Genomic DNA, 26,019 nt, shown 5'->3' on the forward strand with positions numbered 1-26,019 from the left:
GAGATCTAGGTGGAGCCAAGGCAGCACAGCACTTGTGTTCTGTGCACGTATAAATTGGAATCACATGGATGCTGCCTAGGTTCAGGCTTGTACTTTCTTTTTAATTATCTTTTCAATTGACACATTGTATCTAAACAGAAATGGGACATTGTACATTATAACTGTACATATTTATAGGATGCAATTTGATGTTTCAGTACATATCTAGTACATATAGGGTGCAATCGTACATATTTATAGGGTACAATTTGTACATATATGTAATTGTACATATTTATAGGGTACAATTTGATTGTGTGTGTGTGTGTGTGTGTGTGTGTGTGTGTGTGTGTGTGTGTATAAAACTGATCTACAGCTTGTACTTTCTGGAGGACAGGTCAAGCCCGTGGGCAGGTAGGCTCACTTGAGCCATAGCTAGGGCAGCTGAGCCTGTAATTTGAGGAGCGAGTCCTCATCTGCACCTCTCTGAAAACCTTGCCTCAAGGTCCTAGCTTTCCTAAGAGATGTCTGAAATGCCTTTGGGGTTATTTTTCCCATTGTCTTGACGAATAAAACCTGGCTTCCTTCTACCCATATTAATCTTTTTAGAAAGGGCTGTTTGGCCAAACCCTTAATTTTCTCTACTGAACTTAATTTTCTCTATAGGGTTCAGTGGCTCACACCTATAATCCCAGCACTTTGCGAGGCCAAGGTGGGTGGATCACCTAAGATCAGAATTTTGATACCAGCCTGGCAAATATGGTGAAACCCCATCTCTACTAAAAATAAGAAATTAGCCAGGCGTGGTAGCAGGTGCCTATAATCCCAGATACTCAGGAGGCTGGAGCAGGAAAATTGCTTGAACCCAGGAGTGGAGGTTGCAGTGAGTGGGGATCATGCCACTGCACTCTAGCCTGGGCAGCAAGAGTGAAACTCTGTCTCAAAAAAACAAGACAAAACAAAAAGTTTTCACCCAGCCTTCTCCATGATGGAAGTCCACCTCATTGCTAGCAAGCCATTGAACGTCTACCATATGCCTTAACATGAATTTTACGTGCCTAGCCCCTTTGCAAGCATGCATATACTGTTATACGAAAGCGTAATTGTCTGTTTACTCTCAAACCTTCCATGTAACCTGTGTTCTGTTCTTAACAGCATTTTCCCCACCTTCTCTCCAAAATTACAAAATCCCCATCTTGGGTCTCTTGAGGCATAACCTATCTTCCCTACATCCCCACCTTCATGTAATTATCTCCCAACACTGATAAGGACTGAATATAACTGTTTACCCAAGAGCTAGGTTTTTTTTTTTAGACAGAGTTTCACTCTTATCACTCAGGCTGGAATGCAGTGGCACGGTCTTGGCTCACTGCAACCTCCACCTCCCAGGTACAAGCGATTCCCATGCCTTGGCCTTCTGAATAGCTAGGATTACAGGTGCCCACCACAACACCCAGCTAATTTTTGTATTTTTAGTAGCGATAGGGTTTCACCATGTTGGCCAGGCTAGTCTCCAACTCCTGACCTCAGGTGATTTCATCCTCATTGGCCTCCCAAAGTGCTGGGATTACAGGCGTGAGCCACTGCACCTGGCCCCCAGGAGCTAGATTTTTAAAGAACAAGGGCTAGCTTGGTGACAAGGCTTGTCTGATGTCATCTGCTGAGCTATTTATAGGCAGGGCCTGCAGCTTTTCACTGAGCTGATCTCTGGCCATCTCTTCCCCAGGACTCCAGCCTCTAACTCAACATGATTTCTGAAGAACATATTGCTCTTTCACAGGAGGAGACATTAACTACCACATTGGCCCCAATAGAAAATGACCTCAAATTTCAGGCAGTCTTTCTTTTCAAAGTGGAGAACATTTTTTAAATTACAGAAATTTAATCCATCATATGAAAACATTCTGTCCCTTGACCCCTGAGGAATGAGACCAGTCCCTGCCTCCCTTAGCTTTTTGTTGCAGAAGCAGTGGTTAGATAACTATAATTAAAATTCAGTTGTTCTCTTAGCAACCCCCTCACTGACAGCTCCTTTACAGCTTGTGGTATAACTTATCTACCAGTCCAAGGTTCAGGGATTTCAGGCTCCTTTACAGCTTGTGGTATAACTTATCTACCAGTCCAAGGTTCAGGGATTTCAGATCCTGACCATCCTTCTATCCAAAATGACTAACAATATTATTTGGAACAACAGGGTAGTTCCAGTTATCTGTTCATTCTGATTTTTTCCCCATTGGAAAAATTTGTATTTCTTTCTTGAAAAAATAGCTATTGGCTGGGTGCACTGGCTCACACCTATAATCTCAGCACTTTGGGAGGCCAAGGAGTGTGGATCACTTGAGGTCAGGAGTTTGAGACCATCTTGGCCAACATGGTGAAACCCCATCAATACTAAAAATATATAAATTAGCCAGGCATGGTGGCAGGTGCCTGTAATCCCAGCTACATGGGAGGCTGAGGCAGGAGAATGGCTTGAGTCTGGGAGGCAGAGGTTGTAGTGAGCCAAGATTGTGCCATTGCACTCCAACCTAGGTGAGAGTGTGAGACTCTGTCTCAAAAAAAAATTTTTTTTTAAATCAAAGACCCTCATTCAAAACATTTCTTCTAGTGAAGAGGCAGAGAAGCCAAGGCCTGACACATGAAGACCCCCAAACAGTCTCATGTCTTTGCTCAAGTACAAAGTGACCAAGGCAGTACTCTGAAATAAGCCACTTAGTGCCAAAAGGCTATATGAGAGAGTAAGAAGTAATACATCAAGAATTTGATTTTTATCTCCTTTAAGATTCTCTTCCAGCTGGCCCTGGGGAGAAACAAGTGATTGAAATTTCTTGGACATAGATCTACATCAAAACAGAGCCAAGTCCTTGGCAGGAAGGCAACATGTGGCAATGAAAAATGCATGGGTTCAAGAACCAGACCAGCACAGACCAGGCTTTGCAGTGTGAAAATGCTGGGCGATTTTAGGGAAGATAATCTCTCTGAACCTCCAAGGGAGAGGACGGTCATTCCCACTGCAAAGGATCAAGTGAGAAATCTAAAGTCCTGGGCACAAACCATGGCATATAGTGGGCATACAATAAATATTGCTTCTCTTACCTCACCTTTCCTCCGGAAATTTCCACCTATCTGTGTAGGCTAGTAGAGAAGCAACTGTGTCCCAATTCTACCACTGACTAGCTGTGGAACTTTGGGCTAGTTATTTTTCTAAATCTCTGCATTTGCCTCCGTAAAATGTAGATAATGCCTCCCGTCTAAGATTATTGTGAAAAGTGCATTTTATTTTATTTTTGCCCTTATATACTCTCCTTTCCAAAAAGAGTCCATTTTAAATATGTCAAAGACCTTAGCCAGTAACAGTGGCCCAAGCCTCTGTCAACCTCCGAGAGGCTTTGGTGGTAACCCTTATGGATAGACTAGGAAAGACGTGATTGAAATTCAGAGACAGCAAAAGAAGAAGAAGAAAACAAGGCCAGCAAAAGAAGAAGAAAACAATGGCTCACGCCTGTAATCCCAACACTTTGGGAGGCCAAGGTGGGCAGATCACTTGAGGCCAGGAGTTTGAGACCAGCCTGGCCAACATGGCAAAACCTATCTCTACTAAAAATGTGAAAATTAGCCAGGCATGGTGGTGCATGCCTGTCAGCCCAGCTATTCAGGAGACTGAGGCATGAGAATCACTTCAACCTGGGAGATGGAGGTTGCAGTGAGCTAAGATCGTACCACTGCACTCTAGCTGGGATGGCAGAGCAAGAAACTGTCTCTGAAGAAGAAGAAAATAACTATAAGGGAGCTTAGTCAACTGACCAAGCGTCTATGTTGAAAAGTCCCACTGCCTGTGTGGGATACTACTTGAGTAGCTATCTGATTTGGGGGAGATTGCTTATCTTCTTTGTATCATGGTTTCTGCAGCAATAAAATGAGGATAATAATAATAATGTAATTTATAGAGTTGCTATGAAATACCTGGCTCATAGCAATTGCTCCATTAATATAATAGTTGTCATCATCACCACCACCATCATCAATAATGAAATGCCTTTTGGCTGGGCACAGTGGCGCCTGTAATCCCAGCACTTTGGGAGGCTGAGGTGGGTGAATTGCCTGAGCTCAAGAGTTCAAGACCAGCCTGGGCAACATGGTGAAACACTGTCTCTACTAAAAAGACAAAAAATTAGCCTGGCATGGTGTTGCATGCCTGTAATCCCTCAGCTACTCAGGAGGCTGAGGCACAAGAATAGCTTGAACCTGGGAGGCGGAGGGTGCAGTGAGCTGAGATCATACCACTGCATGCCAGCCTGAGCAACAAAGCGAGACTGTCCCCCAGAAAAACAAAGCAAAACAAAACGAATGAAATACCTTTTATTTTCTGTCTTGAGATGAATGCCGTCAGTTATCCAGCTGGCACAGTGAGGCCACCCCTCGGTTTATCCAGTGCTTCTGGGGCATGTCTGTTGGGAGCTCTATGGAGAGGACATAGTTGGTGGAGTGGCCTGTGGTGGAGAGGGTTCCTCTCCGGGCACTTGTTTTGTAGACTGGACACACATAAATGTTCTGATGCAGAAACATTGCACTCTCCCCAGGTTTCAGCCAAATGATGGGCAGTGGGTCATAGAGGACTTTGGGGAGAGATTCCCCAATCTGCATCGTTTTCCTGTCCCAACAAGCACCTTCTAAGAAGAGCCCTTTTATGTAGGCCCCATCTTCAGGGTTATTCTCCATCACTGTTTCTTGTGTGGTCACCTGGAAGAATAAAAAGCTGCGAGTTTCATTGCCTGCCATTTTCCTACATGGGCAGCTTTAAGAGACTGGAATCTTTTGATACTCAAAGTGCAACCTGGCTACAATATCTACCTCTCCCAGGATCCAAGGACAGTGGGGCCTCTGTGATAATATTTCTGCCTGCCATACATGGGCTAGGCCTGACTCCTAGTCAGTTTGCTGCCCTTCCCAATGGTGGGCTACAGATGCACTAAAGTCACAGTCAGGAGGCCACGTTACCTATAACTAGCTTAGTGACTGGCACAATCCCTTCCCTTTCTGGATCTGGATAAAGTGAGGGGTTAGATTCAGATTCAGAGACAGACTGGGTAAACAGTTCTGGAGATGTGTGTGGGGAGAATAAAGCCTTGATTTCTAGTTTCTGTGGTATAAAGACTTCCACCATAGTTGATTCCAGGCTACCAACGATTTCACAACCAGCTCACAAAATTCCTGAAAATGTAACAGTTGGCCCTGGTGTGCTGATATGAGTGAGCTCCAGCACACCACGGTTTAGATTCAGAGGTGGTAAACTCAAACTCCTTTAGGTAATTGCAAAAAACGGACATGGTATAGGAGAATAGGGAGGGGTGGGGATGATGGTAAACCAGAGAACACAAGCTCCATTTAAAATCATTCAAATTATAATTTTAAAAAATTGTTATGGTGAATGGAATGTTTTTCTCATTTCTAATTCTAAGTATATATTGCAAGAACAGAAAAAGGCTACTGATTTTTATAAATTTAACCAATATCCAGTGACCTTATGAATTCTTCTACAGATGCTCCTCAACTTACAATGGGGTTGCGTCCTGATAAAGCAATCATAAGTTGAACATATTGTAAGTCAAAACTGCATTTAATATACCTAACCTACACCAAACATCATAGCTTAGCCTAGCCTGCCTTAAATGCGCTTGGAACACTTACATTAGCCTATAGTTGGGCAGGAATCATCTAACACAAAGTCTATTTTATAGTAAGGTGTTGAGTATCTTTTTTTTTTTTTTTTTTTTTTGAGACGGAGTTTCACTCTTGTTACCCGGGCTGGAGTGCAATGGCGCGATCTTGGCTCTCACCGCAACCTCCGCCTCCTGGGTTCAGGCAATTCTCCTGCCTCAGCCTCCTGAGTAGCTGGGATTACAGGCACGCGCCACCATGCCCAGCTAATTTTTTGTATTTTTAGTAGAGACGGGGTTTCACCATGTTGACCCGGATGGTCTCGATCTCTTGACCTCGTGATCCACCCGCCTCGGCCTCCCAAAGTGCTGGGATTACAGGCTTCAGCCACCGCGCCCGGCCAAGTGTCTTATGTAATTTATTGAACACTGTACTAAAAGTGAAGAACAGAATGGTTGTATGGGTACTCAAAGTGTGTATTGATTTCACACCATGAAGTCAAAAAATTGCAAGTTGAACCATTGCAAGTAAAGGACTCTGTTTTTAATCACCTTGGATTTCTAGGTATACGATCATTTCAACATCAAGGAAGATGGTTTTATCTTTTTTTCAACGTTTATCTTAGTCGTTTTATTTTATTTATTTATTTATTTTGTGTTTTATTATCTTACTTATTTTGGCTTAACATTGTCTTCAAAGGCCAATCAGATTAAGTTCATTCATAAACTAACTTAAGACATAGTGCAACCAGTTTGTGACCTCTGGACTAGATGATTTCAAAGGATCTTTCCACAGAATTTAAAATTCTACAATGCTCCGTAACATGCAGTCTTACCCACTCCACTCTATATATGACAGGGTGATGCCTGATAATTGGCCATTCTTTTAACTTGACTCCAAGGGAAGGACTACCTAAGGTCATTAACATTGTTCCAAATGAAGAGTCCACCATGTTGAACAGACAAAGTAGGAGAGTGCCTTCATTTTTCTTGGTATTCTGATGGAATCTGGAAAGATTCCCTTTTTGTATACATACAGACAAAGCATTGGGAATCCTCTAATTATTTTAGGAGTAGCTTTTGGAGCTACTGTAAATTATGCTAAATACTTCATATGTACCATCTCAGAAGCATTTGGCTCTTAACACATCCACATTTTTTGACTCATAAGGAGATTGGCAACATTGCTTTCTCTGGTCAGACTCTTGAGTGAACCTAACCCAAAGCACTCTTACCTCAAACTCAAATCCAAGGTGGTCAATGGGAATGGTATATTTCCGGGCATAATTTTGAGATACGCCAGTCAAAAAAGACTGTGTGAAGTAGAATCCAGAGATCCAAAATACCACAGGAGGCCCCTTGTCAATCCATTCCTTGAGAGGCACAGAAATCAAAATTCAAAATCACCAATACATCAAAGATAGTTCAAAGGCAAATAATGTAAACAAGTCTCATATAAAACACCCTTTTTCTTATTTTTCTTGAAATGGGCAACCCTTTTGGTTAACTTCATCTTCCCATTTTTGAAATAAATATAAAATACTTTAAGGAAAGCCCAGGTACTACAAAAATTAGCCGATGGTGGGTGCCTATAGTCCCGGCTCAGCTACTTTGGAGGCTGGGGCAGGAGTATTGCTTGAACCTGGGAGGCAGAGGTTGCAGTGAGCTGAGATCACGCCATTGTACTCCAGCCTGGGTGACAAGAGTGAAACTCCATCTCAAAAAAAAAAAAAAAAAGGAAAAGCCCAGGTGCAAGCTGGCATCAGAGTTACAATAGAGTGGTGTGGACTGTAGCCGTAGAGAATATGTGCCTTGTTGAAACTGAGCAGCTGCCACTCATCTCCAGCAATAGTTGCCATGTGAGAATGCAGGCCCATTATTCCAGGTCTTCTATTTTTTGCAGTAGAAACATCTGGATTTTTTTTTTTTTTTTGAGACAGAATTTCGCTGTTGTTACCCAGACTGGAGTGCAATGGCACGATCTCAGCTCATCGCAACCTCCGCCTCCTGGGTTCAAGCAATTCTCCTGCCTCAGCCTCCTGAGTAGCTGGGACTACAGGCGCGCACCACCATGCCCAGCTAATTTTTGTATTTTTAGTAGAGACGGGATTTCACCTTGTTGACCAGGATGGTCTCGATCTCTTGACCTCGTGATCTACCCGCCTTGGCCTCCCAAACTGCTGGGATTATAGGCGTGAGCCACCGTGCCCAGCCTGAAACATCTGGATTTTTATGTATAAAAATCCAATGTTTACATGCTGGTTCAAAATATTTTAAATTACCAGGTAGCCAAACCAAACAGAATTATTGTCCAAATCTATCCCATGAGCCACTAGTTTGTGACACTTATTCTAGTTCCTGTTCCTGTCCCCATAGAGTATCATCTTTTTAAAGACTTTAAAGTTTCCCTCCTGCCCCCCACTCTGGGAAGACTATTTTCAGAAGCTCAATCCAGGATGCTCTGTGGCTGACTGCCTTCCTCCCCCTGCCTGTAGTCTGTCGTTTCAGAATGTCCTCTCCACCTAAGTGAGCATGCCAGGTTCCCAGTTACCCCTGGCTCCCAGGTACCTGGAAGAAGGTCAGGCGGGCCAGCAGGTCAGCTACATAGCCTCCCAGGGGCTTCAATGATGGGTAGGACTTGACCGCCCACATGGCTGGCACTTTACCCACAAGCATGCTGTTGAAGACTTCCTCTAGCTCTGAGGACATCAGGACCTGTCCTTTGATGGCTCGGCCAAGATCAGTGAGGCTCCTTCGAACCACTTCAGTCAGCCTGCAAGAACAGAGGAGCTGGCTGAGCTGGGCTCTCCAGTGGCCGCATTCTACCCAAGTCCACTGACCCCTGTCTCCTTATACTTTTCCCCCCTTTTAAGGGTCAGGCAATTAATGCACAGCCATTAATTGAGAAAAAATTAATCATCCATTACCTTACTACCTAAAGATAACATTGATATATATTTTTCCAGATTTTTCTCTATGTGAACACGAATTATTTTTAATGAGATTATACTATATTATCTTTCTATAATCTGTTTTTCTCTCTTAGCGTAGAGGAAACATCTTTCCAATTCAATAAATAGAGACCTAAATTGTCCTTTTTTTTTTTTTGTAGAAATGGAGTTTCACTTTGCCATCGAGGCTGAAATGCAGTAGTGCGATCATAGCTCACTGCAGCCTCGAACTCCACTGCACCTGGCCTAGAACCATTTGTATTGAGCCTTTAGTCCTAGATATAGTTCTAAACACTATGCATGGTTCTCATTCAAAGTATGCAATAGGGTTGGGCACAATGGCTAAGACCTGTGATCCTAACACTTCGGGAAGTAGAGTAGGGAGGATCACCTGAGGCCAGGAATCCCAGACCAGCTCGGGCAACAAAGCAAGACCCCGTCTCTCCAAAAAAAAAAAAAAAATGCAGGCATGGTGGTGCATGGCTATAGTCCCAGCTACTCAGGAGGGTGAGGTGGGAGGATTGCTTGAGCCCAGGAGTTTGAGGCAGCTGCGAGTCATGATCATGCCACTGCACTCCAACTTGGGCGACAGAGAGAGACCTCAGCTCAGAAAGGAAAAAAGTGGCTCTACTGACTGCTTTTACTATTATCCTGTGTTTGATATTGGTTTTAATCTAACGTTAAAGATGTCACATGAATGAATGGGAACAAACAAATGGAATGATTCAACCCAGAGCCGGCATGTGCTGGGGATGGCCCTATTCACACCCCTATTATGGGTGGGGCAAACCACTTCCTCTGCATAGCAACCCCTTATCAAGCATCCATCTCAGCTACTGCCTGTTAGATCCTACTCCTCTCATTTCAACTCCCAGGATTCAAACCAGATCATCCAGCCCACCTGTTGAATCTGATGAGCTCCTGCCTCAGGACGGTGTTCATGGATTCCTCATAGACCACAGGGTACAACTTCATGACCTCTTCCAGGTCAAAGTCTTTGGGAAGCTTGGAGAGAATGTCTTGCGCCAACTCCTCAACCACTTCCTTAAAGTGCAGAAGAGAGGTGAATGAGAAGCAAACTTTACAGGCTGTGCACTGGATAAACTTGAAATACTGAGCATCTGGCTTTTCAAATGTATTCTGTGGGACTTCCCTGAGAAGTCTCCAACAGAAGCCATTTCTGCCTCTGGTGGGGAAAGGACTCATTCATCACCCCACCAGCCTTGGGGAGGACATCCCCCCTTGGCTCAGAAGTATAGAGTCCTGTCCTGGGTAGTGGCTTACTCTGTAATCCCAGCATTTTGGGAGGCCGAAGTGGGTGGATCGCTTGAGTCCGGGAGTTTGAGATCAGCCTGGGCAACATAGCGAAACCTAGTCTCTACAAAAAATATAAAAATTAGCTGGGCATGGTGGTACACACCTGTGGTCCCAGCTATTTGAGAGGCCGAGGCAGGAGAATTGCTTGAACCCAAGATGCTGATGTTGTAGTGAGCTGACATCGCACCACTGCACTCCAGCCTGGGCAACAGAGGGAAACCTTGCCTAAAAGTTTAAAACAAACAAACAAAAAAGAGTCCTGTCCTGATATTTCAGGCAAGAGCCTGAGGGCCAGGTAGCTTCAGGACAGCACTGAACCTCTGTTTTCAATGTCACGCTTGGGTGAGAATCTCCCACAGCCTCAGCCCTTGAGGATTAGCTCCTGGTGCCATGGGACCCTTTCTCAGTGCCCATGACACCTGGAAGGCAGCAGGCCATTCTTCAGCATTGAGCAAGAAAAGCACAGGATGCTGAGCTTAGCCAAGTAGGGAGGGGACAGGCCTTGAGGCTCCATGAGGAACAAGAACTGAGTGTGGGAGACAGACATTCTATCGTCCTGTGGATGAGGGAGGCTAGGATGTATACTTCTTTCCCTCTTTCCACTGTGAGGGGAATTTCTACTCCTACATTGGAACGTACCAACCAGGCTGGATTACCATCATACCAGTGATACTTAATGGCACTAGGAACCAAATCAAGAAAGCAAATTAGCAAGTTCTACAGTTGGGAGGGGTTGAACAGGAGGTAGCTTGGAAGGTGGAGAGGAAGGGATGGAAGAGGAAGTAGGGGTGGAGTCAGAAGAAGATGGCTCTGGCTCTGTCCTTGATTTTATGAAGGCCTGGAAGCTGGTCAATTTCTCTCTTAGGATTTGTTTCTCTCTCCGTTTGTAGACTGAGGAGGGTGGCCTGTGTCAGTACATCACAAAGTGTGGACTGGGACTGCTGGAGGGACCCAGTGATTCTAGGTGTTTCCAGGACATAGAAAAATCATGTTGAATCACGTGGTGAGAAAGTTGCTCTTTCAGGTTTTGGGGTTTTTTTCATTGTTGTTATTGTTATTGTTGTTTTGAGATAGTGTCTCACTCTGTCATCCAGGTTGGAGTGCAAAGGCACAATCACAGCTTACTGCAGCCTAGACCTCCTGGGCTCAAGTGGTCCTCCCACCTCAGCTTCCTGAGTGGCTGGGATTACAGGTGCACACCACCCAGCCCAGCCTGTAGCTGGGACTACAGGCACGCGCCACCACACTCAGTTAATTTTTTTAAGACAGGGTCTTAGCTGATGCCCTTTTTGGCCTCAGCCCACCTGTACCCAGGTGAAAAAAAAAAAAGACAGGGTCTTACTCTGTCGCCCAGGTTGGAGTGCAGTGGCATGATCTCAGCTCACTGCAGCCTCTACAGCCCTGGCTCAAGCAATCCTCCCACCTCAGCTTCCTGAGTAGCTGGGACTACAGGTGTATGCCACCTAGCCCAGCTATTTTTTTTTTGAATAGATGGGATTTTGCCATATTGCTCAGGCTGGTCTCAAACTCCTTGGCTCAAAAAATCTGCCCTCCTCGGCCTCCTGAAGTGCTGGGATTACAAGTTTGAGCCACCGTGCCTAGCCCTTGGTTAACTTTAAAACAATTTTTTTTTTTTTGTAGAGATGCAGTCTCCCTATGTTGCCCAGACTGGCCTCGAACTCCTGGCCTCAACTGATCCTCCTGCTTCAGCCTCCCAAAGTGCTGGGACTACAGGTGTGATCCAGTGCATTTGACCTCTTTTCAAGTTCTGACCATCTTTCTCTTTTCATTCCTCTCAAAAAGCAAGTTTCAAGTCAGTGCTAATTCTTTGATGCTCACATATCTTTCTAATAAGAAGCCAGCAGGCCGGGCGCGGTGGCTCAAGCCTGTAATCCCAGCACTTTGGGAGGCCGAGGCGGGTGGATCATGAGTTCAACAGATCGAGACCATCCTGGTCAACATGGTGAAACCCCGTCTCTACTAAAAATACAAAAATTAGCTGGGCATGGTGGTGTGTGCCTGTAATCCCAGCTACTCGGGAGGCTGAGGCAGGAGAATTGCCTGAACCCAAGAGGCGGAGGTTGCGGTGAGCTGAGATCGCGCCATTGCACTCCAGCCTGGGTAACAAGAGCGAAACTCCGTCTCAAAAAAAAAAAAAAAAAAAAAAAGTAGCCAGCAAAGCCTCAGCTCAGGAGCTTTGCCCAGCAACATCATCCGGGAAGAACTTAACAGCTGTTCAGGCCCAGCATGGTGGCTCACACCTGTAATTCCAGCACTTTGGGAGGCTAATGTGAGCAGATTGCTTGAGCCCAGGAGTTTGAGACGATCCTGGACAACATGGTGAAATCCCATCTCTACAAAAAATACAAAAATTAGCCAGGCGTGGTAGTGCATGCCTGTAATCCCAGCTGCTTTGGAGGCTGAGGCAGGAGAATTGCTTGAGACTCAGAGGTGGAGGTTGCAGTGAGCCAAGATCGCACCACTGCACTCCAGCCTGGGTAACAGAGACAGACCGTGTCTCAAAAAACAAATAAACAAAACCCAAAACACACCAACTGTTCAGCTTTTATTTTATTTTTGTGCCTATCATGACTTTATGGAAATGATATTGGGTTTCCGTTTGTGGTTCTGATGTGCAATCTTTTCCATTTTAAACAAAATAGTTTTAAAAATTATGTAGAAAAAAAAAGCAAAAGAAGAAAAACCCATTATGTAAATAGGCTGCCAGGACCCCACTCTCTGCCTTCTTGGTCATCCTACAATCCTGTGTGCCTACTAGATGGAGAACTGCCTGAGAAATGGGATTAAGTCTCTTTCCCGAGCCTGGTTACCTGAGGGGACTTGCCACTCCCTCCTGACTGTCTAGGGAGGGTCAGCAGGACCCCATCAAACAGCTGGTTGGTTTCCTGGTTGTCTTTGGTGATGTCTGCGTTCTCATGGAGGCCAAACACTTCCGGGTGGGCTGTGATGGGGAGGCTCCTGAGATAGTCGATATAGGACTGGAAGAGAAATCTTCAGTTGACATAAACAAGGGACCCCAGAATCCCACAGATGATTCCAGGCTTAGCAGAACCAAACAAGAACAGGAATCACACTGTATCAGTAGCACAGGTCTCTCTCTCTCTCTCTCTCTCTCACACACACACACACACACACACACACACACACAGAGCCTGGGTGAACACATCCCTGCCTCTCCCTCATACAGTTTTCTGGGGAGTGGGCCTATAAGCAGAAGGGGCTGAATTATCTCTCAGCCCACTCTGGCTGCCTCTCTGCTCCCCTAGTGGGCCCAGTTTGGGACCCAGACAGAACTGAGTTTGGATCCTAGCTCTATCCCAAACTGTCAGAGGCATTCAAACCAGAGTGACTCCATCTTGTATAGGGGCTGGGTAAAATAAGGCTGAGACCTACTGGGCTGCATTCTTAGGAGGTTAAGGCATTCTATGACAAGATGAGATAAGAGGTCAGCACAAGATACAGGTCACAAAGACCTTGCTGATAAAATGGTTCGTGGTAAAGAAGCCAGTCAAATATCCCCAAAACCAAGATGGCCATGAAAGTGACCTCTAGTTGTCTTCACTGCTCATTACACACTAATTATAATGCATCAGCATGTAAGAGACACTCCCACCAGCACTATGACAGTTTACAGATGCCTTGGCAACGGGAAGTTGCCCTATATGGTCTAGAAAGGGGAGGAACTGCCACTTCCGGGAACTGCCCACCCCCTTCCCGGAAAACTCATTAATAATCCACCCTTGTTTAACATATATAATCAAGAAATAGCTACAAGTATAATCAGTTGAGCAGCAACCCATGCCATTGCTCTATGAAGTAGCCATTCTTTTTTTTTTTTTTTTTTCTGTTTTTTTGAGACGGAGTTTCACTCTTGTCACCCAGACTGGAGTGCAGTGGCGCAATCTTGGCTCACTGCCACCTCTACCTCCTGGGTTCAAGCGATTCTCCTGCCTCAACCTCCCTAGTAGCTGGGATTACAGGGGTACACCACCATACCTGGCTAATTTTGTATTTTTAGTAGAGATGGAGTTTCTCCATGTTGGTCAGGCTGGTCTCAAACTCCCGACCTCAGGTGATCCACCCACCTCGGCCTCCCAAAGTGTTGGGATTACAGGCGTGAGCCACCATGGCTGGCCAAAGTAGCTAATCTTTATTTCTTTACTTTCTTAATAAACTTGCTTTCATTTTACTCTACTGACTTGCCCTGAATTCTTTCTTGTGCAAGGGCCAAGAACCGTCTCTTTGGGTCTGGATTTGGTAACAAAACTATGTACCCTTGAGCTTGTCATCTGAAACCTCAGTTTCCTTATCTGTAAATGGAAAGACTAGTGTAGCTATGATGTGTAAACCAAAAGTAAAATCCTAAAGCTCTCCAACCATCTGAATCGACTTCCTCCTTCCAGCACTCTAAAATTTAACCTGAAAGACTGGTTCAGGACATAATGGGAAGTGGGGGTCAGACATGTCTCATTATGCCCCACAAGCATTAACATCAACAAAGGACCTTAAGTCTGATAAGAAACATTTACAATCTAGACTCTCTGAAGCCTGCTACCTGGAGGCTTCATCTGTATGATATAACTTGGGTCTCCACAATCTTTTTTTTTTTTTTGTGACAGAGTCTCACTCTGTTGCTCAGGCTGGAGTACAGTGGTGTAATCTTGGCTCACTGCAAACTCCGCCTCCCAGGTTCAAGCAATTCTCCTGCCTCAGCCTCCTAAGTAGCTGGGATTACAGGTGCCCACCACCACCCCTGGCTAATTTTTGTATTTTTAGTAGAGACAGGGTTTCACCATGTTGGTCAGGCTGGTCTTGAACTCCCGACCTCAAGATCTGCCTGCCTTGGACTCCCAAAGTGCTAGGATTACAGGCTTGAGCCACCTCGCCCAGCCAACAACCTCTTACCATAACCCAGGCGTTCCTTTCCATTGATAATAACTCTTTAACCAATTGCTAATCAGAAAATGTTTAAATCTACCTATAACTTGCAAGCCTCCACTTTGAGTTGCCCTGCCTTTCTGGACTGAACCAATGGATATCTTAAATGTATTTGATTGATAGCTCATGTCTCCCTAAAATGTATAAAATCAACTGTGCCCTGACCACCTGAGGCACATGTTCTCACGATCTCCTGAGGGCTGTGTCATGGGACACGGTCACTCATATTTGGCTCAGAATAAATCTCTTTAAATCTTTTACAGAGTTTGACTCTTTTCATGGACAGAAGGAATTAGGTATTGGCATGTGACAGGTTGTGGTGTTCCCCCACCTGCCTTTCTGCTTGTGAGTCCTTTTTTTTTTTTTTTTGAGACAGAGTCTCACTCTGTTGCACAGGTTGGAATGCAGTGGTACAATCTCTGTTCATTGCAACTTCTGCCTCCTGGGCTCAAGTCTTCTTCCCATCTCAGCCTCCTGAATAGTTGGGACTACAAGTGCATGCCATCGCACCGGCTAATTTTTGTATTTTTAGTAGAGATGGAATTTCACCACATTGGCAGGCTGGTCTCAAACTCCTGACCCCAAGCCATCTATCAGCCTCAGCTTCCCAAAATGCTGGGATTACAGGCATGAGCCACTGCACCTGGCCTGATTGTGAGTCTTAAGACTGCCCCCTAGAGAGAAAGGGTCCTTCCCTATACTCAGAGGACATCATGCAGCTTCTATAAAAACCCAAGAGGTATAACTCAATCAAGATAGTTGCAGGTGGGCAAAACAAACAAAGAAACCCAAGAGGACAGGGTGTGGGGAGCTTCTGGAGAGCTGACCACGTGGAGGTTCCTGGAGGGTGTTACACCCAGGGAGGGCATGGAAGCTCCCACTCCTTTCACGCCATACTTCACCCTATGCATCTTTTCATCTGTATCTTTTGTAATGTTCTGGGTTTTTTGGTTTTTTTTTTTTCTGTATGTTCGTTTTGTTTTTGAGATAGAGTTTCACTCTTGTTACCCAGGCTGGAGTGCAATGACGCTCACTGCAACCTCCACCTCTTGGGTTCAAGCGATTCTCCTGCCTCAGCCTTGCCAGTAGCTGGGATTACAGCCATATGCCACCATGTCTGGCTAATTTTGTATTTTTAGTAGAAACAGGGTTCCTCCACATTAGTCAGGCTGGTCTTGAACTCAGCTGATTCGCCCTCAGGTGATTCACCCACCTCAGCCTCCCAAAGTGCTGGGATTACAGGTGTGAGCCACTGCGCCTGGCTTAGAATGTTCTTTTAATAAACTGATAAACCTACATGTTTCTCTGAGTTCTGTGAGCCACTCCAGCAAATTAACTGAGTTAATTTCAGTCAAAGAGGGAGTAGTGGGAACGCCCATGTGAAGCTGGGTGGTCAGAAGTTCTGGAGGCTTGGACTTGTGACTGGTGTCTAGGGTCAGGAAAAGCACTGGGGACTGAGCCCTCAACCTGTGGGATCTGACATTATGACCAGGTAGATGGTATCAGAATTGAATTAGAGGACACCCAGTTGGTGACCACTGCTTGGTACGTGGGGAAGGGGGAGCCTCCTCACATGTGGTCACAGAAGTCTTCCTCTCTGTTGATGGTGGTAGTTGTGGTGTGAGAGTAGAGGAAACATGATTTGAGAGTTTTTCTGTTCCACCGGTGATCAATAAAAGTAAGTTTTTTGTTTTTTTTTTTTTTTTTGAGACACAGTCTTACTCTGTCACCCAGGCTGGAGTACAGCAGTGTGGTCTCAGCTCACCACAACCTCCTCCTCCCAGGTTCAAGCAATTCTCCTGCCTCAGCTTCCCAAGTAGCTGGGATTACAGCAGGTGCCACCACACCTGGCTAATTTTTACATTTTTAGTAGAGGCAGGCTTTCACCATATTGGTCAGGCTGGTCTTGAACTTGAGCTCAAGTGATCCGCCTGCCTCAGCCTCTCAAAGTGTTGGGATTATAGGCCTGAGCCACCATGCCCAACCTGTAAGCTCTTTTCTATCCATCAGATTTATTGTTTTCATCTTCCTTTTCTCATTCCCTGTCCAGGTTTTCTGTTCCTGCCTTTTGCCACCTTCTGAATCTTTGTCTTCAAGTAGCAATGTCCATCTTGGTCACTACCAAGGCTCCATCTTAATCATCCTCTTTCCTTCCTCCACCCAGGTGGATCCTATATTTTGAAATATTTTGTCTACCACATACTGATAACCAGTAGCTATGTCTCTCTTGCAGGCTGTTGGGAATATTGGGAATAGCTTATGCACGCAATTCAGGAAGCCCAAGGTGGCCCATGGGCTCCTTGGCTACACTGCACCCCTGTAGCCATATAGAGACGACAGAGGTGGGCCTCCTCTGCCTGCCCCTTACCTGGTAGGAGCCATGAGGAGGGATGTAGTAAGTATCTCCAGGAGCCAGGTAGTAATGGTCCTCCTCAATTTCCTTACAGTAGAAAGTGGACAGAAGTGACAGCAGGAGACGCCGGTCTTTGTCATCAGTCACTCTGCCTCCATAATTACATTCCCCTGGGGACAACCAACAGAAAGAGAGGTTGAGCCCAGGGAAAGTCATTGTGAGCTTGGTTGTTAATGTAAAACAGGGCATTCTTCTGACCAAAGATCTCTGCTGGGACACAGTGATAGGGACAGGAAGCAGGGAAATGCTGGGCAGAATATGGCAGGTCCCCTGCAAGGACCCCGCCCTCAAGCTGAAAAGCCTGAAACCGCAGCCCAAAGTGAGAACTTACGTCAGTTTTTCCACTTGAATCTTGCCTTTTCCAAAACCATCCATGATCTTCCCTCTCCCCTGACCATCCCATGCCCATCAAAACCCCAGGCTCAGCCAGCAGAGAGAGAGAGAGAGAAGCAGCTTGACTTCAGGGGAACAGCTTGACAGTGTAACTTCAAGATGAATCCGGCCGGAGATGGCTGGACTTCAGATTACCTTCCTGCTCCATCCCCTTTTCAGCTCCCTATCCCTCTAAGAGTCACCTTCATCAGCAATAAAAGTTTACCATATTCAGTTCGTTTGTGCAATCTCATTCCTCTTGAACACCGCACAAGAGCTCGGGTGCCCTGAGTGCAGGTGCAAAAGGCTGTCACACTGACTTGCCACTGGGCAGTTAACACTTAAGTTGTCTGTCTTTTGGCAGAGCTAAAAGAGTACTGTAACTCTTCCTCTGGGTGACAGAGGGAGACCCTGTCTCAAAAAAAAAAAAAAAAAACAAAAGAAAAGAAAAAAGACATTGAGAGAAAGAGAGAGAGATCATATTCATACAACTTTTATTATAGTATATTGAATTTGTTTTATTTTATAACTGTTGTTGGTAATCTCTCACTGTGTCTAATTTATAAATTAAACTTTATCATAGGTATGGATGTATAGGATAAAACATAGTATATATAGGGTTTGGTAAAATCCACAGTTTCAGACATCCACTGGGGTCTTGGAATATATCCCTGATGGATAAAGGGGGACTAGTATATATGTTGAGATGGTGGCAGTAATAGTGGGTGGAGCCTTTGCTAACTGTGCCCCTGACAGAGAATTACAATGAGCAAAGACCCTTGCCAATTCATGCTGGAAATGTGAAGTGGGCAAGAAATGGATCTATGATGTCTTTTATACCCTTGAGGTTTGAGGATTGTTTGTTGGAAAGTGACTACTCTCAAGCTGGCTGGTTTATTACCGGCAGGCAGTTGCTTTCTGACTTGCAAGCAGTTCTGTATGCAGACCAGATCCCAGGACAATCATGCACTCATTCTATGGTCTGCAGAGGAACCCTGGGATGTGCTTCTGTGTGGCCTGGAACTGAGAATATGGCTCACTTCTATTTATTATTATTATTATTTTTAGAGACAGGGGTCTCCCTGTTTTGCCCAGGCTGGTCTTGAACCCCTGGATACAATCAATCCTTCAGTTTTAGCCTCCTGAGTAGCTGGGACTACAGGTGCAAGCCACTGTACACCTCCAGGCACACCTTCTTTGGAGACGTTCTTTCACCGAACTGAGATGCACTGTATTCGTGCTGTGTGTGTCATTTGGGGCTTTGTTTTAGGGAACACTATACTGAGTTAATATCAGTGTGACCTTCTGGCATTGAACTTAATCACTCTAAAGCTAAGTCTCTCAACCTTGGCACTCTTTTTTTTTAGACGGAGTTTTGCTCTTGCTGCCCAGGCTGGAGTGCAATGGGATGATCTCGGCTTACCGCAACATCTGCCTCCTGGGTTCAAGCGATTCTCCTGCCTCAGCCTCCCCAGTAGCTGGGATTACAGGCACCTGCCACCACACCTGGCTAATTTTCATATTTTTAGTAGAGATTTTCTCCATGTTGGTCAGGCTGGTCTTGAAATCGTGACCTCAGATGATCTGCCCGTCTCCACCTCCCAAAGTGCTGCGATTACAGGCATGAGCCACTGCAACCTTGGCACCTTAACATGTTGAACTGGATAGTTTTGTGTTGTAGCGACCACCCCGTACATCACAGAATGTTCAGCAGCATCCCTAGCTTCCACTACTATAACTGCCAGTAGCACACACTATGACAACCAAAAACATCTCCAGCGTTGCCAAATAGCCCCTGGGGGCCAAAATCACCCACAGTTGAGAACCACTCCTTTAAGCCCCTGTCTTCCCAGCTGTCAAATGGGGTTACTAACATGGAGCTCATAAGATTAATGTGAAGACTCAATGCATTAATCACGTGTACACAGTGCCTGCCATGTGCCTGGGGAAGGGATTCTAACAAACTCCTTAACATATGGAGCTGAAGAGGGAATTGTGTGTGATCTTAATGTCCCAGTTCTTTAATTAAGCTGCATTTTGACCTTCAGCCATGATATTCCATTCATTTAGCACATGTCTATTTTTATCCCTATCTCTGGGACTACATGGCATATTCCTTGAAGTTAGTGGTCATGTTTCTTTCGTTGTGTGTGTGTTTTTTAAGAGATAAGGTCTTGCTCTGTCACCCAGGCTGTAGTGCAGGTGTGATTGTAGCTCACTGCCACCTTAACCTCCTGGGCTCTTCCTCCTGTCTCAGCCTCCTGAGGAGTAACTGGGACTACAGGCGCCCACCACCATGCCTGGCTAATTTTTGTATTTTTAGTAGAGATGGGGTTTCAACATGTTGGTCAGGCTGCTGCGGCCTCCCAAAATGCTGGGATTACAGGTGTGAGCCACTGTGCTGAGCTGGCCTGTATCATTTTAAAAAATTGTTCTACTTTTGGATACCATGAGTAACTCAAGGGTAAAGATTCTATCTTAATTTCCTTTTTGTTTCCTTGCAATATCTAGCATGATGACAAGCATTAGTAAGAGCTTGATGTTTATGGAGTGAGGGAGGGAATAAATAAGTGAATGGAAATGGGAGCAGAACAGCAGGAGGGTGGAACATGATACTGGAGGTTTACAGTGGAAAAACTCCTCCTGTAAATACCTGTCAGGTAGGTCAGAGCTTCGAAGGGCACCTCCTTGTAGTCATTGAGAAACATCTGGATCTGCCACATACTAATCCTGAGGTCAGATTCGTTGAATTCATAAGGAATATTCCACCCTGCATGCAGGAGAGCAGAAAGAGGCTTCAGTGCTGAGAGCTCTTCATTTCCATTCAGAGACTGAGCTGGGGGAGTTAAGCATCATTATGTATCAAGAGCCTCTTTCAGGCCCATGAATATCAAGCAACGGGGCCAATTATTAGCCTGGACATTTACCGCCAACGTGGGAGCCATTCTGCCTGAGAAAACATCCATTCTAAAATCAATTTCCTTATGTACCTCCCCATTTGTTAAGGAAGATGTTAACATCCTGGGATTTGTGGAATGAGAATTATTCAGCCTGGCAGGAATACAGCGGTAATGCATGAAGCTCCAAAAATAACACTGAGGCATGGCTAGACAGCAGGAGCTATGACTGGGCAACAGAGCCACGTTGGTTCTGAGAATTCCCCTCGTGGAGCTCATGGGAAAACTGAATGGCCAGCCTTAAAGAAATGACTGCCTGTATTTCCAAGGATATAATGATAAATGCCCACTGGCCCCCAAACAAGTGACATACATGTGTAAACCAGGAATGGTGCAGGATACAAGAGTATGGGGAAACTTGAGCTCAATAGAGAAGATGTTTTTGTTTGTTTATTTGTTTGTCTGTTTTTTTGAGACAGAGTCTCGCTCTGTCTCCCAAGCTGGAGTGCAGTGGCGTGATCCTGGCTTACTGCTTCGCCTCCTGGGTTCAAGTGATTCTCCTGCCCCAGCCTCCCAAGTAGCTAGGATTACAGGCACATGCCACCATGCCCAGCTAGTTTATGTATTTTTAGTAGAGACGGGGATTCGCCATGTTGGCCAGGCTGGTCTCGAACTCCTGACCTCAAGTGATCTACCTGCCTCAGCCTCCCAAAGTGCTGGGATTACAGATGTGAGCCACCATGCCAGGTCTCAATAGAGAAGTTTAATTTCCTTCCAAACACTCACTTTCAAATCAGAAACATAACAAAATAATAAAATTCATGTGCCAGCAAACAAAGCATAACTGGCAGGTGGCTGCAAGCCAAACAGTTGCATGGATTTTTTTTTTTTTTTTTTTTGAGACAGGATCTTGTTCTGTTGCCTAGTCTGGAGTGGTATGATCTCGGTTCACTGCAGCCTCAAACTCTCAGGCTCAAGTGATCCTCCCAGCTCAGCCTCCTGAGTAGTTGGGACTGTAGGCATGAGCTACCGTGTCAGGCTAATTTATTTATCTATATTAATTACTTGTTTTTGAGACAGCATCTCACTTTGTCATCCAGTTTGGAGTGCAGTGGCACAATCTCAGCTCGCTGCAGCCTTGACCTCCTCACCTCAAGCAATCCTCCCACCTCAGCCTCCCAAAGTACTGAGATTATAGGCTTTAGCCATTGTGCTCAGCATGACTGGTTTAGTTCACTTAGTGTAATGTTCTCAGGTTCATCCACGTTGTGGTGTATGTCAGAATTTTCTTCCTCTTTAAGGTTGATTAATTTTTAGGAGTTCTAGACCAGCTTGGTCTAGAACATGGTGAAATCCTGTCTCTACAAAAATGTAAAAATTAGCTGGGTGTGGTAGCACACTTATACTTCCAGCTACTTGGGAGGCTGAGGTGGGACGACTGCTTGAACCTGAGAGGTGAAGGTTGCAATGAGCCAAGATCACACCACTGCACTCTAGCCTGGGTGACAGAGTGAGACCCTGTCTTGAAAAAAAAAATTCCATTCTATGAATATGCAACATTTTGCTTACACATTAATCTCCGTAGACCTTTTTTTTTTTTTTTGAGACAAGGTCTTGCTCTGTTGCCCAGGCTGGAGTGCGGTGGTGTGATCTTGGCTTACTACAAACTCAACCTGCTGGGTTGAAGTGATTCTCATGCCTCAGCCTCCCAAATAGTTGGGATTATAGGTGGGCACCATGCCCAGCTACTTTTTGTGTTTTTAGTAGAGATGGGGTTTTACCATGTTACCCAGGCTGGTCTTGAAATCCTGGCCTCAAGACATCTGCCTGCCTAAGTTCTGGGATTAAAGGCACAAACCACCAAGTCCAGCCAGGTTGCCAGATTTAGCAAACAAAAATACAGTGAAAGTTTGATCTTAGTTAAATAATAAATCATTTAGTATAAGTGTGTCCCAAATATTGCATGGAAATTACTTATACTGTATTTTACTGGCAACCCTATCTGAGCACAGGCTTAAACACACACCTGGAAACACACTTGTATCTGTCTGGCATCCTTTCTCGCAGGTCATTGCTTACCTAGGGGGCCGAAGTTTCTCCTCTCTTGAACAATGGCATGGAAGAAGCAAAGCCCAAACAACAGCTTTTGCCACATCACTGCCTTTGCACAGCTTTGGAAGAACACGGGATCTGAGATGGGGTCATTGAGGTAGGAGCGCAAAAGGTTGGCCCGGAGCCCTTTGGGGGGCTCATTGGTCATTTTGATTCCATTCTGGAGAATGCTGACCGGAAACTTCTCTGATGGATAGCTGGTTAGCCAGAGTCTGGAAGAACAACAGACCCAACTTTTTAGAGCAATGCGTTAAGTTATAGTGAAAAACAATTACAAAAACTAATAGCTATGATTTACTAAATGCTACCATAGCCAAAATCATGCTGAGCATTTAATATATGTCCTTTTATTTCCCTTAAGCTTCACAGCCACCCAATGAAGAGGAATTTATTTACTACCCTCATTTACCAGTGAGGAAACGGAGGCATGGCAAGATCAGGTGGGTTTTTCAAGGACACATCACTTGGACTCAGGGCTCTCTGAATCCAAAGTTTGTACTCTTTTTTTTTTTTGAGACAGAGTTTCACTCTTGTTACCCAGGCTGGAGTGCAATGGCGTGATCTCGGCTCACCGCAACCTCCGTCTCCTGGGTTCAGGCAATTATACTGCCTCAGCTTCCTGAGTGGCTGGGACTACAGGCACGCGCCACCATGCCCAGCTAATTTTTTGTATTTTTAGTAGAGACAGGGTTTCACCATGTTGACCAGGATGGTCTCGATCTCTTGACCTCATGATCCACCCGCCTCGGCCTCCCAAAGTGCTGGGATTACAGGCGTGAGCCACCGCGCCCGGCCCTTCTTTTTTTTTTTAAATGTAGAGATGGAGTCCCACTAGGTTGCCCAGGCTCCTGGGCTCAAGCGATCCTCCCACCTCACGGTCCCAAAGTGCTGGGATTACAGGCTTGAGTCCCTGTGCCTGTGAGTCCCTCTTGGGTTCAGCCCAAAAGCTGCTTTCTCCCTACAACCAGAGTTGAATAGTTACAAGAGACATTATGACCACAAACCCTAAAATATCCACTATTGGCCCTTTACAGAAAAAGTGTGCTGATGCCCGTCATATAGGAAATGATTTGAAATGGGCCTTGAAAAATAGGGAGAAGTTCTTTTTTTAAAATGCAAGTTTATCTATGCCCACAAAAAAGGGAAACATATGTAACAGTACTTAGAAGAAACTAGAATTGGTAATTTTACCACCTGTAGGTTAACATCTTAGCAATATTGCATCCAAGACTCTTTTTTTAATTTTTATTGTTTTTATTTTATTCTTATTTTTTTTTTCTTTTGAGACGGAGTTTCACTCTTGTTACCCAGGCTGGAGTGCAATGGCGTGATCTCGGCTCACTGCAACCTCCGCCTTCTGGGTTCAGGCAATTCTCCTGACTCAGCCTCCTGAGTAGCTGGGATTACAGGCACGCACCACCATGCCCAGTTAATTTTTTGTATTTTTAGTAGAGACAGGGTTTCACCATGTTGATCAGGATGGTCTTGATCTCTTGACCTCGTGATCCACCCGCCTCGGCCTCCCAAAGTGCTGGAATTGCAGGCGTCAGCCACCGTGCCTGGTCTTTATTCTTATTTTTTTCAGACAGGGTCTCATTCTGTCACCCAGGCTGGAGTGCAGTGGCGCGATCACTGCTCACTGCAGCCTCTACTTCTTGGGCTCAGATGATTCTCCCACTTCAGCCTCCCAAGTTGCTGGGACTACAAATGTGTGCCACCTCGCCCAGCTAATTTTTTCTATCTTTAGTAGAGATGGGGTTTTGCCATGTTCCCCAAGCCGGCCTTCAACTCCTGGGTTCAAGCAATCCACCTGTCAGCCTCTCAAAATGCTGAGATTACAGGTGTGACCCACCACACTGGCCATGTTTTTTTTAGACAAATAACATTTAAAAAAATCAGACTTGCTTACATTGAATCTACCTTTCCAGCTGCATCACCTATTATCTTCTCCAACAACTTCTCACGGCATATACCAGAGTCCTAAGATAACTTCTCAGTATTTCCTTAATACCTCTCTTTTCTTTTCCAAATGCCATCTCTTCTGCCTAGGATAGCCTTGCTGGCAAACTCCTATTCATTTTTCAAAACCCCAGGCCTCCAGGACTTTCCCAACCTTCCCAATCCTTTTCTGTATTTCATGGTTCTTGTTCAAATAGTGAGTAAGTAGGTATGACATGGTATCAACATTATTCATCTACAGGCTGCCTTCTGCTAGACAGAAGAGGCTCTTTTCTTTCCTTTTTCATTTCTTTCATTTTTGAGAGGGAGTCTCACTCTGTTGCCTAGGTTGGAGTGCAGTGGTACAATCTTGGCTCACTACAACCTCTGCCTCCTGGGTTCAAGCAATTTTTCCATCTCTGTCTCCCAAGTAACTAAGATTACAGGCACACACCACTATGCCCAGCTAATTTTTATATTTTTAGTAGAGACAGCATTTTGCCATGCTGGCCAGGCTGGTCTTGAATGCCCAACCTCAGGTGATCCACCCACCTCCGCCTCCCAAAGTGCTGGGATTACAGGCATGAGCCACTCTGCCAGGCCTTAGACTGAGAGTATCTAAGGGGCAGAACTGTGTCTTGATGATCTTTCCAACTACCAGCCTGATATCTGGAGGTTGGGTCCCAGAGAAGGCAGTAGTGAGACAGCATCTCACCTGAATCTGTCATTGGTGTTCTCAGGAACAATCACCTCCTCACAAATCTTCTCCAGTGTAGGCATCCAGCTTGTGGCCAGGTGGCAATTCTGTAAGACCACCCAGGTCCCATCTCTGATGGCATTGTTGATCATTTTGGCAGCAATAGGGCCTTGGCCTTGGCCAAGGGAGATGGTCTGTGTTCTGGTACCTCCCATTCCAAGATCATCAGCAAACTTCAGCAGGCCTGAGACCAGGAAGAAAGGAGACTTTTAAAAGAGGAGAGGCCAGCTAAAAGTAACAGAATAGCCATATTAACAATAACAACATGGCTCAGTGTGGTGGCTCACCACATCACACCAAGGTGTTGTGTAATCCCAACACTTTGAGAGGCCAAGGTGGGAGGATTACTTGAGCTCAAGAGTTCGAGACCAGCCTGGGCAATGCAATGAGATCTTGTCTCTATTTAAAACACACACACACACACACACCCAATTCCAGCTGGGCATGGTGGCTCATGCCTGCAATCCCAGCACTTTGGGAAGTGGAGGTGGAGAGGCAGGTGGATCATGAGGTCAGGAGTTTGAGATCAGCCTGGCCAATACGGTGACACTCGTCTCTACTAAAAATACAAAAATTAGCCAGGCATGGTGGTGCTGCACCTGTAGTACCAGTTACTCAGGCAGGAGAATCGCTTGAACCTGGGAGGTGGAGGTTGCAGTGAGCTGAG

At 45.3% G+C, this 26,019-nt stretch overlaps 1 protein-coding gene across 6 annotated transcripts in view; it reads right to left on the reverse strand.

Moving 5' to 3' along the window:
* Window positions 1-4,325: 4,325 nt before the first annotated feature.
* DNAH3 (dynein axonemal heavy chain 3) overlaps window positions 4,326-26,019 on the reverse strand; it is a 188,326-nt gene continuing 166,632 nt past the window's right edge. For 5 of the 6 annotated variants that reach the window (XM_078344834.1, XM_035267124.3, XM_078344832.1 and 2 more), the window contains 9 exons: window positions 25,311-25,536; window positions 22,625-22,869; window positions 20,302-20,418; window positions 17,232-17,386; window positions 12,736-12,903; window positions 9,489-9,631; window positions 8,205-8,409; window positions 6,872-7,009; window positions 4,326-4,719 (listed from right to left, as the gene is read on the reverse strand). In XM_078344834.1, coding sequence (XP_078200960.1) covers window positions 4,366-4,719; window positions 6,872-7,009; window positions 8,205-8,409; window positions 9,489-9,631; window positions 12,736-12,903; window positions 17,232-17,386; window positions 20,302-20,418; window positions 22,625-22,869; window positions 25,311-25,536 — 1,751 coding nt within the window. In that variant the 3' untranslated portion in view covers window positions 4,326-4,365. The remainder of the gene's footprint in view (window positions 4,720-6,871; window positions 7,010-8,204; window positions 8,410-9,488; window positions 9,632-12,735; window positions 12,904-17,231; window positions 17,387-20,301; window positions 20,419-22,624; window positions 22,870-25,310; window positions 25,537-26,019) is intronic. The other variant, XM_078344833.1, reaches the window with a different exon arrangement.

Source organism: Callithrix jacchus, chromosome 12, assembly GCF_049354715.1.
Source record: "Callithrix jacchus isolate 240 chromosome 12, calJac240_pri, whole genome shotgun sequence".
NCBI lineage: Eukaryota > Metazoa > Chordata > Mammalia > Primates > Cebidae > Callithrix > Callithrix jacchus.